The sequence below is a fragment of the Misgurnus anguillicaudatus genome, chromosome 9 (genome assembly GCF_027580225.2).
Source record: "Misgurnus anguillicaudatus chromosome 9, ASM2758022v2, whole genome shotgun sequence".
NCBI classification, from domain to species: domain Eukaryota; kingdom Metazoa; phylum Chordata; class Actinopteri; order Cypriniformes; family Cobitidae; genus Misgurnus; species Misgurnus anguillicaudatus.
The window spans coordinates 31301913-31314296 of NC_073345.2; the positions used below are offsets into that span (position 1 = coordinate 31301913).

At 32.8% G+C, this 12384-nt stretch overlaps 1 protein-coding gene across 1 annotated transcript; it reads left to right on the forward strand.

The window, feature by feature from the left end:
- The first annotated feature begins 2602 nt into the window (after positions 1 to 2602).
- On the forward strand, positions 2603 to 10718 carry s100z (S100 calcium binding protein Z). Its single transcript, XM_055179143.2, has 4 exons — positions 2603 to 2889; positions 4978 to 5171; positions 5572 to 5728; positions 10117 to 10718. Exons 3-4 carry the CDS (start codon positions 5588 to 5590, stop codon positions 10282 to 10284), a joined length of 309 nt encoding a protein of 102 aa, XP_055035118.1. The 5' UTR covers positions 2603 to 2889; positions 4978 to 5171; positions 5572 to 5587; the 3' UTR covers positions 10285 to 10718.
- Positions 10719 to 12384: the final 1666 nt, after the last annotated feature.

Here is a 12384-nt window from a genome sequence, read left to right on the forward strand (position 1 = left end):
TTGTCAGTAAAAAGCATCTAACCATAGACGTTAAAAAGTGAAAAGTTGGATTAACTTAAAAAACGGGCTGTCAAAAGATTAATCGCGATTAATCACTTACAAAATGAAAGTTTGTATTTGCATAATACATTTGTGTGTAATTATTTTGTATAAATTTAACAAAAATGTTATGTATGTATATATTTTTTATCTATATATAATACAAAATAAAATATATCAAAATCTCAATAAAGAAATAAATTATATATATATATATATATATATATATATATATATATATATATTTATTTATATTTGTATATGTTCTATATTAAAAATAAATGTAAAAAAATTATATATAAGTAAAACAATTCTGAAATGAATATATGAATGTGTGTGTGGTTAAATATACACAATAATTAGACACAGTACACGCACATATATTATGCAAAAAATCACTTTTATTTTGTATGCGATTAATCGCGATTAATCTTTGCCCAGCACTAATAATATATATATATATATATATTTTTTTTTTTTTAGATCAGGTGACTGTGGGGGCCATTTTAGTACAGTGAACTCATTGTCGTGTTCGAGAAACCAATTTGAAATGATTCAAGCTTTGTGACATGGTGTATTATCCTGCTGGAAGTAGCCATCAGAGGATGGTGGTCATAAAGGGATGGACATGGTCAGAAACAATGCTCAGGTAGGCCATGGCATTTAAAATGACGCCCAATTGGCACTAAGGGGCCTAAAGTGTGCCAAGAAAACATCCCCCACACCATTACACCATTGCATTAATGAGAAATTGAACAGGTGTTCCTAATAATCCTTTAGGTGCATGTATATATATATATATATATACACCCCCCCCCCCAAATAAAAAACAATTCAACTTACACTTTTCACCTAAAGTAAAACAAAAGTTTGTTGAAAAAAAATATTTTTCCCTTACCAATTTAAGTAGTTTTAAATTGATCCAACTTTTACATTTTTAGAGTGAAGATAAAAAAATAAATGAATGAATGAAACCAAACACTTTGTAATCACTGTTGACTTTGCTTACATGATGTAATATCAAACAAGAAAAACGACATGTAACCCAATTCAAGTTTATTTTGGCTAGAATATGGTTTACTCATAGACAGACTATATCTGATCTAGTTAATTTAGATGCTGAAATGATGGCTATTGCTTGCTGGAAAGGTTCTTCTTTTGTAGTTACACAAAAATTGGTATTGGAACACATTTATCCAAACACATTTATCCCCAAAAAACCTTACAGTGCATTCAATACATTTTATTGTGTGTTGGAACCCATGACCTTTGCACTGCTAAACCAATGCCAGAGGTGATCACTCAAACTCTTCAATTATTAATCAGACCCATGAAAAACCTCCAGTAGATTTCAGCAACAGAGTTGTTTCGAGTCAACTCACTGAACTTCCCCATTTAATGCATTGTAAGTCTGAGATCCGAGACTTATCACAGCAGCTTGATGTATACCCAGTAACCTATCTGTTTCTGTTTCAACACTATGTTTCAGCTAAGATGTTGCAGCAGAGTGCAACACTTGCACTTAATGCATGTTAACACATACATGGCCAACCAGAGTGTGTTACTATTAGAAGTATTTCATAATCATTTTATAAAAATACATTTTTGCATTCTCAGAAAACAGGGGCACAGTTTATCACTTATATTTTCACTAGTAGTCTTCCTTAAAAGTAGAAAGGATATAAGAGTGAATGAAAAAAAAAAACATCGTTTTGTAGATGTGGTGTCCAACTCTAGCTGATCTAAAGTCCTTCCAAGAAAAGTATCTTCACTTTGTGGAGAGCCCCCTGCTGAAAAAACAGCACAGACCAGCATAATTCCCATGCCGGTTTGGTGCTTGTTTTGCTGGTGGTCACTAGCATACCAGCACCAAAATCCAACATTTGCTGGTGGTCTTGCTGGTGTGCTGATAATCACCAGCTAAACCAGCACCAAACCAGCATGGACCAGCATGGGAATTATGCTGGTTTATGCTGGTGATCACCAGCAAACCAGCACCAAAACACAACATATGCTGGACTTGCTGGTTTGCTGTTTTTTCCAGCAGGGCAATCGGCTATCCCTGCTGAAAAAAATACAATAAAACCATTACAGAAAATTTGAATGGCTTCCATTAAAATACCAATAGGAACCATTAGCTTTTACCATTAAAACCACTACACTAGTGTGTTTTGGGCCATATTCCATTAGAACCACCAATACATACCATTAGAGACCAACAAAGACCAATACAATGTAGTGTGTTTTGGGCCATATTCCATTAGAACCAATAAAATTCCCAATAAAACCAATAAAACCAATAGAATTTCTGTGATGGTGTCTATTGTTTTTGTTTAGCAGGGATGTTTCTAACACCAGTTAGGCTAGGTAGGCTACTGCTATTTAAGTTGTAGAAAACCAACTTGAAAACACATTTCTTTAAAACACTCGCTAAAGTGAACATATTTCTGACTACAATAAATTCTGACATTAACTCTATCATATTGTGTTATTGTGTTCAAGTTGCGCCAAGAGACTAATTGTTTAGGTTTCTGCGCATGCGCAAAGACTACGTACTTACACACCATTCTTTTTATTTTTGAACATTCGGAAATTGCTTTTTGCTTCATTGAATGACAAGAACTTACGTCACCATTCTTAATTACTTCATAGATCCTCTCTCCCTGTGAAGCAAATTGATGATTGGCTCTTTTAATTCATTCATGGCACTGGATCGGCCGTAGGCCTACTGAGCTGTACTTTCACCTCATTCATATTTAGTCTTTGTGAAAGCATTGTTGCTATAGTTACATCCTCGCAGCAGCTCGACCTCTGTTGACAAGCGTGTATTTTGTTACAGATATGCATCGGGTACACTTATAATCTAATTTAAATTGCGTAATGTACTGTACTTTACTGTCCTTGTCTGTTACGAGACATATTTTTATAGTTTCGTTAAATTATGCTTCAAAGATTCCTTGTGTATTAATTTTAAATCGCATTAACCTACATACAATTTATAAGTGTGGTTAGGTTCAGATGTACGTTGACATTGATTTAATTAATAATTGTATATATTCTTTGCTTATTTGTTTTGTCTTTTTTGTTATTTTTTATAAAACATACAACAAATTCGGTTGCACAGTGTGCGTAATTTCTGTAGTGCCACAATGCGCCACTAGAGGTCAGTAACGCACCACGATTAAAAATAGTCAATCGCTGTTTTTCTTTGCAGAGGTGATATATAAAATATTACTGCGTTTCCTCAAATTTGGAACGATTTGCGATGTTTACATTAATTATGTGTGCACAACTGAATTCGTGGTGTTTATATAAAACAGAATTATGTGACTTCAAGTGGCTAAAATACCACTTGAATACCACTAAAATACCAATAAATTAAATGAATTAGGAGAATTAATTTCTCTGTCTAATTCACTTATCACTTTGGAGGGAAATGTTTCATCATTTTAATGAACGGAAAACACTTTTGGTGTAGAGAAATACACCTGAGCCTCCTCGTGACCCCGCCTGCTCCCTCAGGTCAATGCGCGAGGTCAAAATTAGACTCGCGTTTGTCCTCTGAGAAAAAAGAGGATCTTGGAACACAAGGTCTCTTTCCTTTCAAACTAATGTTATTTTAATGATGTTATACATCCATTATTCTGTGTTTGTTTGGAAACTATGTAACCAAATCTTGGTTTTCTCAAAATATGAGACGTTATTAAAGATTTGATTTAAAAAAAACTCCAATAGGATTAAGCTACTCTAGCCTTGGGAAAACAAGTACATTGTGTACGTCATCAATTACTTCGAGCAATAATAGTCATGACGTATACACTTACGCGTGGAGAATGCTGCTGGAGTTTCCAGTCAAGACGCTGAGCCTTTCTTAAACCAGACAACCAGACACAAAACAGTACAAGCAACTAGCAAATAATCCACCAAAAGGAGACAACATAAACACAACCAAAAAATAACAAATTAATACTATAATTCCTATAAGAATTGAGTTTGAAAATAGTTGTGGGAAAATATGGTACAAGCAAAATGATTTTTTTCATCTGATGTCTTCTGAATGAGACAAACTTATATGTGGAGCTCCAATGATTTTACAGGAAATTATATTAATTCTTGTTAATGCATTTCTGTGCTTTACAGACAGTTAATGATGCAAAACAACAAAGCAAAGAAAATTTGTGTATAGATTCGATATAGGCTATTCAAGGCTCTATATTGAAGAACCCTTAGTGACATCATTAATCTGAAACTGCCAATTTTAATAGCCTTTTTAACATAGCCACTCTGTATTCATTAAAAAGTCATAATTGGTATAAATGATGGTAGATTTTTATAATTATCTAATTAATCAATGGCTTGACCATTGATTTGTGTTTACAGGAACAGGTGACTGTCTTTATAAAATCAATACACAATGTGTCCTTTATTTCTAGAATGAATTATGCACACTTTTTTTGAATGGGCCTGTGTTTTCAGATTATTGTAGTGATCTAATATTGTCACAAGATTAATTAATTGAGCATCAAGCAAGTTATTATGACCCTTGATAGGACTTTCATTATGATCTGTATCTTTCTCCAGTAATATGGTATTGTTCTCTCATATAAAATCAAATTAGCTGAAATCTTTTGTTAGCTCAGATTCTGGAAAGTTGATGAAGACAAGCATCACTTTTAAGTCTAACATGTAACTCTGATGTACGTTAAACTATTTTAATAACGTATTTGCCCTAAACATTTAAGGATATTCAATATACAGGTCTAACACTAACTGTTTGATATTTTAATTGATTTCTAATGCAATGACATACATTTTTAAATATGACTTAAGTGCCTCAATACTCTATATTTTAAAAATGTGTGATGTGTACGTGTACCTGTGTGTATCCAGAGCTCTCAGGAGGCCGATGCTTTTTTTTCGGGTGTGTTTTCTGTACAGGTGTGTGTGCTCGGGTAAGGATCAAAATCACAGGGTTACTATGGTGCAACACCTGAGCTATGATACAGCGTCACGGCAACAGAGGAGGGTCTTTAACGTGCACAGGTTATCTCAAAAACAACTTCACTCACTCCTCGAAACACTTCGTAAGTCAACGTACCTAAAGTTAACATCTCTGCTCTACTCCGAACAAGGTGAGTTTTACTGTTTCACTTTGCTAACAAACTTTGGAACTTAAATTATATATTAGGTTACAAGTTGTATAAAATCACATATTCATTAATGCTTTTATATATATATATATATATATATATATATATATATATATATATATATATATATACATTTTTATACATTTATATATATAATTTGTTGTTTATCATTATTTAAAACCTTTTACAAAATAGATCATTTGACTTTGTGGCACTTCCATGGTACACTGAAAAATAAACAAATGATATCACTATGGTTTAAAATATTGCATTTTTATTATTAAATATAATCTCTAAATATAAGGCTAGGATAATTAAAGCATTATGTAAAGTATTATTTAAGCAGTGTTACATCTTGAATGCATGAATGTCTTCTGCACAGGTGGTCCGTAGCAGCCATGCCCAGTAAACTTGAGGGAGCCATGGATGCGCTCATCACGGTCTTCCACAACTACTCGGGGAATGAAGGAGACAAATACAAACTTAACAAAGGAGAGCTGAAGGAACTTCTGAACAGTGAGCTCACCGACTTCCTCATGGTTAGCAAACACAATTTTTACATGTTGAACATCTTGCACAGAAATTAAAAGTGTGGTGACTGACATTAAAATGGCTTTTTAAACATAGAGTCTGGACAACAAAACCATTCATAAGAGATTTATACATCATCTGAAAGATCAATAAATAAGCTTCCATTGATGTATGGTTTGCTAGGATAGGACAATATTTGTCCCTGAGGGTGCAAAAAAAATCAAAATATTGAGAAAATCTCCTTTAAAGTTGTCAAAATGAAGTCCTTAGCAACACATATTACTAATGATAAATGATTTTTTTATATATTTACGGTAGGAAATTTAGTAAATATATTCAGAGAACATGATTTTTACTTACCGGTAATATCCTAATGATGTTGGCATTAAAAAAAATCTATTATTTTGACTCATACAATGCAACGTATGACTGGTTTTGTGGTCCAGGGTCATATCTTTAGCAAGTCCTGTATAGCAAAAACTCTCATTGGTTTAACACTCTTCATATATAATTCAGTCCAAATTAATATTTTTGACTTAAATAAAGCCAGATATCAAATGAAGCACATTTTTAGGCTATATTGTTGTACAAAATTGGATTATTATTTTAAAATATGCATCATAATTAAAAATTTTCAAATCAAGAACACTAAAACCTTCTTGTAAGCATTTATGGAAATAAGATACATTTAAAAAGATGCACTTTGTTTTCCTCATAATGAAGGCAGTTTCAACATCTGCCCATTGACCTTTGATCATGTGATGATGTCCAATTACATGAAAAGAGAGAGAGAGAGAGAGAGAGAAAGACAGAGAGAGAGAGAGAGAGAAAGAGAGAGAGAGACTTGCTCTTGGTATGCAGTTCAAAACAACAGCTTAACATCTTAGCTTAATGAAGCCAACATAATCCTTTAATTCCATCTATACGATTGAACATTTCATCTTGACATCCGACAGAGTCGCTCTTGTTGCATATATTACACAGTGTATAATGCATGTGAATGAGTGTTTGCCTCCAACATGTTGATTAGTGATGATGATTTGGGTTAATTTCTCATTTGTTTACTGAGTTTGGTTGAGTTTATATCCTGTAAACACAGACATGTAATTCTGGTTGGTGAGCACGCTCCTAAGACTCGAGAAATGAATTAAATGAATTAATTATTTCCCATCACATACTAAGCCATTCATAGTTAGACAATATTTCCTGACCCTAAATATCAGAGTTCATGTGTTTGGGTCAAACAGAGTCCTCATGTGTGTCTGTCATAAAGAATATTGTTTTTCTCTTTGTGACACAATCTTGTCCTGTGTCTTGTTTTGTACTCTTATTTTGAAGTCCATGTTTGTAGTTCATTGTAGTTCTTTTGTTGATTGGTTCCCTTGTTGATTGTCTCCCCATGTGTGTCTTGTTAGCTTATTAGCCCTTGTGTGTGTATATATATAGCCCTTGTGTTTCTCTTGTGTTTTGTTGGTTGTGCACTGTTGGGTTTGTCCCTGTGCCTAGTTGCCGGCATCCTTGTCTTAATAACTTCTGCTGCCTCTCTGTCTCTTCCTGTATCGTAATAATTTTGGGCGTATATAACACATAATTATTTCATTTGTCGATAACATTTAACACTAAAAATTAAACTTAAAGCAACACTATGTAGTTTCCATGTAAAAATGACTTACAGCTCCCCCATGTGGTTGAAAAGCGCAACAGTGCCTGGTATCAGACACTCTTCTGCAGGCAGGGGGAGGGGCGGGGCTGTGGGCTCTACCCTCCACCGCCACTTTCAGAGTGTGCTTATAGCAGCTAGGAGGCTGCTCAGGTTGCAGCAACAGTACACTTTGTCCAGTTAAAAGTTGTTCTATCACTGAAATAATTTTAGAGACATTATTTAAAGGTAAAAAAACTACATAGTGTTGCTTAAATTTTTTTGTTAATTTAAAAAAAAATATATATTATCTTTTTAGCTTAGAGTATTTGGGACTACTTTAGGACTATACATTTTTTTTACATTGTATATTCAAGTATACATCTTGCAGTATTTGTTTCAGAAAGCATTTCAACAAAAACTGTCATACTAAAATTGAATTTAAATGTATGCAAAAACGTAAGAACAACTTAGACCACACGTACACAATAATCATGAACAAGGAAAAAATATAAAATATATAACAGAGATATATGAAGAGTTTCGTTGCAAAACGAGATATCCACCGTTTTGTTAATTGTTCAGAAATCACGTTTTTTGGTTGTGCGTTCCAATTAATTTCAATCCAACTGCAGTTGGTTTGTTTTGATTTAAACCTTCATAACTTAAAAAATACAGCTAAGTAGCACCATAAAACAAAATAATAACATGATAACATAATAATAAACATGTTTTGACAAAAATGTTAAAAAATGGATTTATCTCGTTTTGCAACGAAACTCTTCATATATTATAGGATTCCTTTTCCTTAAATCATGATTTGTAAGTTAAAACGTCCATACGCACAGTTTACAAACAAATTTGTGCGTACGCATGCTTAGTGAATGTGATCCAGTGTTTTGTATCTTTAAATTAAATACATGTAATTGAATAAGAATAACCACTAAAAGTCAAGGGAATTACAAAAGTCATTATTGAGGAAAATGATTAAAGTCGCAATTAAATTGAAATGGAAAACTGTTTGTTTTGGATTATTGTGTTATTTTTTTTTTCAAATGACTTATCTGTGAACTTCATTATTTTTAAAATATTAATGTGCCCTCATAATCTTCAATCAAAAACAAAAATCTCCTCCCCTCATCGAAATGATCTCTCTTTACTTTCCGGTCATATGGGATTTTTTTAACCTTTATTTTTCCAGGAAGGTCCCATTGAGATTAAAGAAATCTCTTCTTCCAGGCAGTCCTGGCCAAGATGGCCTTATTAAAGTTTCACATAAACACATTACACACAAAACAAATTCTAAATCAGCAAAACTACAAAAAGCGTAGTATGTTGCTGTTTTAAATAATTTACATTTATTATTAACATTAATTATAAATTAATTAAAACAGCAACATATATCAATATATCTATATAAATTATATATATATATATATATATATATATATATATATATATATATATATATATATATATATATATATATATATATATATAATTTTTTTGTTCCTGGGCAAAGATTAATCGTGATACAAAAAAGAAAATTTTTGCATAATAAATGTGCATATGCTTTGTGTAATTATTATGTATATTTAAACACACTCACATACTATACATTTCAGAACATTTTTATGTATTTATAATTTTTTTAAATTTATATATAATATAGAATATATATATATATATATACACATGTAAATGTTTCTTAAATTTATACATGAACGTGTGTTGTTTTACTTGGATATAAGTCACCATGGGGAAAATAAGACTTTCGCTACTTCTGTTAATTGGGTCTTCAAATAAAAATAAAAAAGGCCTAAACAGTACTAAAACCGGCTTCAAAATACTTTTATCTTTTGATTTTGGCCTTAAATGGTACCTGATGCTTTAGTGTGATTCGTCCCTTTGGATGTGGGCCTCAGCTGTGTACGCATCATCAGAACGAGACTGTTGCTTACGCATCATCAATTACTGCCTGGAACACAGCCTGATATGATCCCACCTCTCCCTCTCTCCCGGGAGTGTGTACAGTAACGTTAGATGGAGAAAAGAGTAATGAGTGGGAAGTTAAACTGTGTCTGGTGGCTTGATGTGTTAACCACACACACACACACACACACACACACAGAAATAGATAGTCAATCAAACAGTATAGCCAAAGGCTGATGGAGTCTGATGGTTTTAAAGTCATGGCTCATTGGATACCAGCATCACTATGGGAACGCATGGCCACTGGGCTTTGCCCAGTTGGGGTCATATGAAATGGATGTCAGGATAGACTGATAGATGCCGAGGTGGATTTGATGATCTTTTCTGAATGGTCTGGAAGCAGGTACATTTAGTTGAATGAGGTTAAGGAATGGCCTTTTATCAAGGAATGTCAATGTGTGTATTTTAACCCTTCAAGTCCCACAGAGGATTTGAGATAATTAGCACTCATTGTGGTTCATATCTTTATTTTATTTTCTCAAATGTTGCATCACTGTATATTTTAGCATGGCTGGACCGCTGTACAATCTTATAATTAAAGGTGCTTAAAAGATTCAGAGTGATGCCATTGAAGAACTATTTTTGGTTCCTTAAAAAAACATTCTTTAAAGAACCATTTTTTCTTAACCTTTTATAATCTGGAGACCTTTTGTGAACAGGAAGGTTCTTCTTTGGCACTGTGAGCACCTTTTGAGGAGTGAATTGACCACTTAGCTTTCAATACTTATATGACATGTTTTGCTGAACAGTTGTCTTTGTTTTTAGTCCCAGAAGGACCCCAATCTGGTGGAAAAGATCATGAACGATCTGGATTCCAACAGGGATAATGAGGTGGACTTCAATGAGTTTGTTGTGTTGGTGGCCGCGCTGACGGTGGCGTGCAATGACTTCTTTCAGGAACAACAGAAGAAGAAGGCACGGGATGGCAAATAATACTGATACATGAAATACTCCAGTACCTGCATGTGTGATGCTGTATTAAAACATTTGTTAATGATTATGGCCTATTAGAAGCTTTATTGTAATCAATATGATTTGTTGGTTCTTTTCCTTAAGCTCATTTATTATTAAATAAAATTTTTCGATAATTCACAACACAGCATTATTTCTGAAATTAAAAGGATGTATTTTTCACAAACCGGATTAAGCTTTGTTAAATATGCATTTAGGACTGTATTGTTTTGTAAATCTGAATAGATGTTGCTTTGACCTCTGACTCTCTGTGCTTCTCTTTCTCTCACATTAAATCATTACATTTAGATGCTGTGAAAATTATTTTGTTCGCTGAATATGTTTAAAACAGAGTACTTGTGTACTGTATAACAAGTTTATCTGAAAAACAAAAATAAATATTTGAATTTCTGTCATCGTGTGACTTCATTATATTTCATGTTAACTTTGAGTCATTTCCTATCAATTCAGTTGTTTTACTTTGTATCCCATTTTGGGAGAAGATTGGGCAATTTAAACAAACAATGAAACTATAAGATCACCGCAGATAAAACTTCTGGCCGATTCTTCAAATTGGAAATGGTAAGTCAATGCAGTACATTGTGGTAAATATCATTCCTCAATATGCTTACTTTATCACTACCGGTTGCTTACAGAATGTTATCATACCATCAATATTATGATAATATTATTAAAATGTTAATTTGTCACTAACATTTAAAGTTTTGAATAACATTTCTATATTTTTTCTGTCTTTAAGACTAATAGATGGGATAGAGTTAAGACTTTTTACGTTTACAGCAATGACTGGACAAAAGTTTAATTACTGTTTATTTTGCATCAGTACACTACAGTAATTTCTCTGTATATTATACATTATCTATAGAGCATTTACTATCTGTGTCCTCAATATGTGTAATGTGTATTGTCTTTTTAATGACCCAAAACCATACTGTCAGTTTATTGTGTTCTTATTGTTTTTTTATTAAAGGAGACATATCATGAAAATCTGACTTTTTTCAATGTTTAAGTGCTATAATTTGGTCCCCACTATCAATCTAGTTAATGTAAAAAAGATCAACCCAATAACTTAGTTTTAGTAAACCATTCTCTGCAAGCATGTGGAAAAAATAGGTAATTGAAATTGGGTTCCCCTTGTGATGTCAGAATGGGATAATACCGCCCCTTAATCTGCATTATCCAGCCACAGCACTGCCATTTAGTGCAGATATCAACTCATTTGCATTTAAAAGGACACACCCACACCTACAAATTGGTAATTTTAACATGTTATAATAAATGATCTGGTATTTTGAGCTGGAATTTCACATGCACACTCGGGGGACACCAAACTTTTATTTGACATCCTAAAAAAGTCTTGTGAAATGTCCCCTTTATTTATTATATGAATTCTTCTTTATACTCCGATTGAGCACTACCTGTAATTATATTAAAATTATATATTGCATTGCATTGAATTATATAAGTAAAACAAAAATACAAAAAGGACAAAAGGGCTGTCTTACATTGGCTTATGTTTATCCCAATATGATCCATCTGCATTTGTTAATAAACTTTGCAAGACATTAATAACAAAATGTAAATCCTTGTTTTCCAAAAAAGCTTGATAAATGCCAAATTAGATAATCAGACTTTTTTCATGTTTAAGTGCTATAATAGGGTCCCCAGTGCTTCTATCAACCTAGAAAATGTGAAAAAAGATCAACCCAGTAAATTAGTTTTGGTAAACCATTCTCTGCAAGCATGTGAAAAAACAGCTCATTGATATGCGGCTCCCCTTGTGATGTCATAAGGGGATAATACCACCCCTTAATCTGCACTATTCAACCACGGCACGGTGGTATTTAGAGCTAGATCTTCACATATGTATTCTGGGGACACCAAAGTTTTTTTTATATCTTTAAAAAGTCTTGTGAAATATCCCATTTAAAAATATTTATTTTTGAATATATTAATTCATTAAATTATATATTTGTTAAAAAAATGTCTTTCTACCTTCCATCTATTTTTTCAATGTTTGCAAATGCTTCACTTGGAGGAAAGTGTTTCGCGTAATGTTGC

Bases quoted from the DNA above. Each gene is read 5' to 3' on its own strand.
- s100z (XM_055179143.2), top strand. From the start codon at position 5,588: ATGCCCAGTAAACTTGAGGGAGCCATGGATGCGCTCATCACGGTCTTC. The intron at 5,729-10,116 runs GTTAGCAAACAC...CTTTGTTTTTAG, and splicing joins AGCTCACCGACTTCCTCATG to TCCCAGAAGGACCCCAATCT.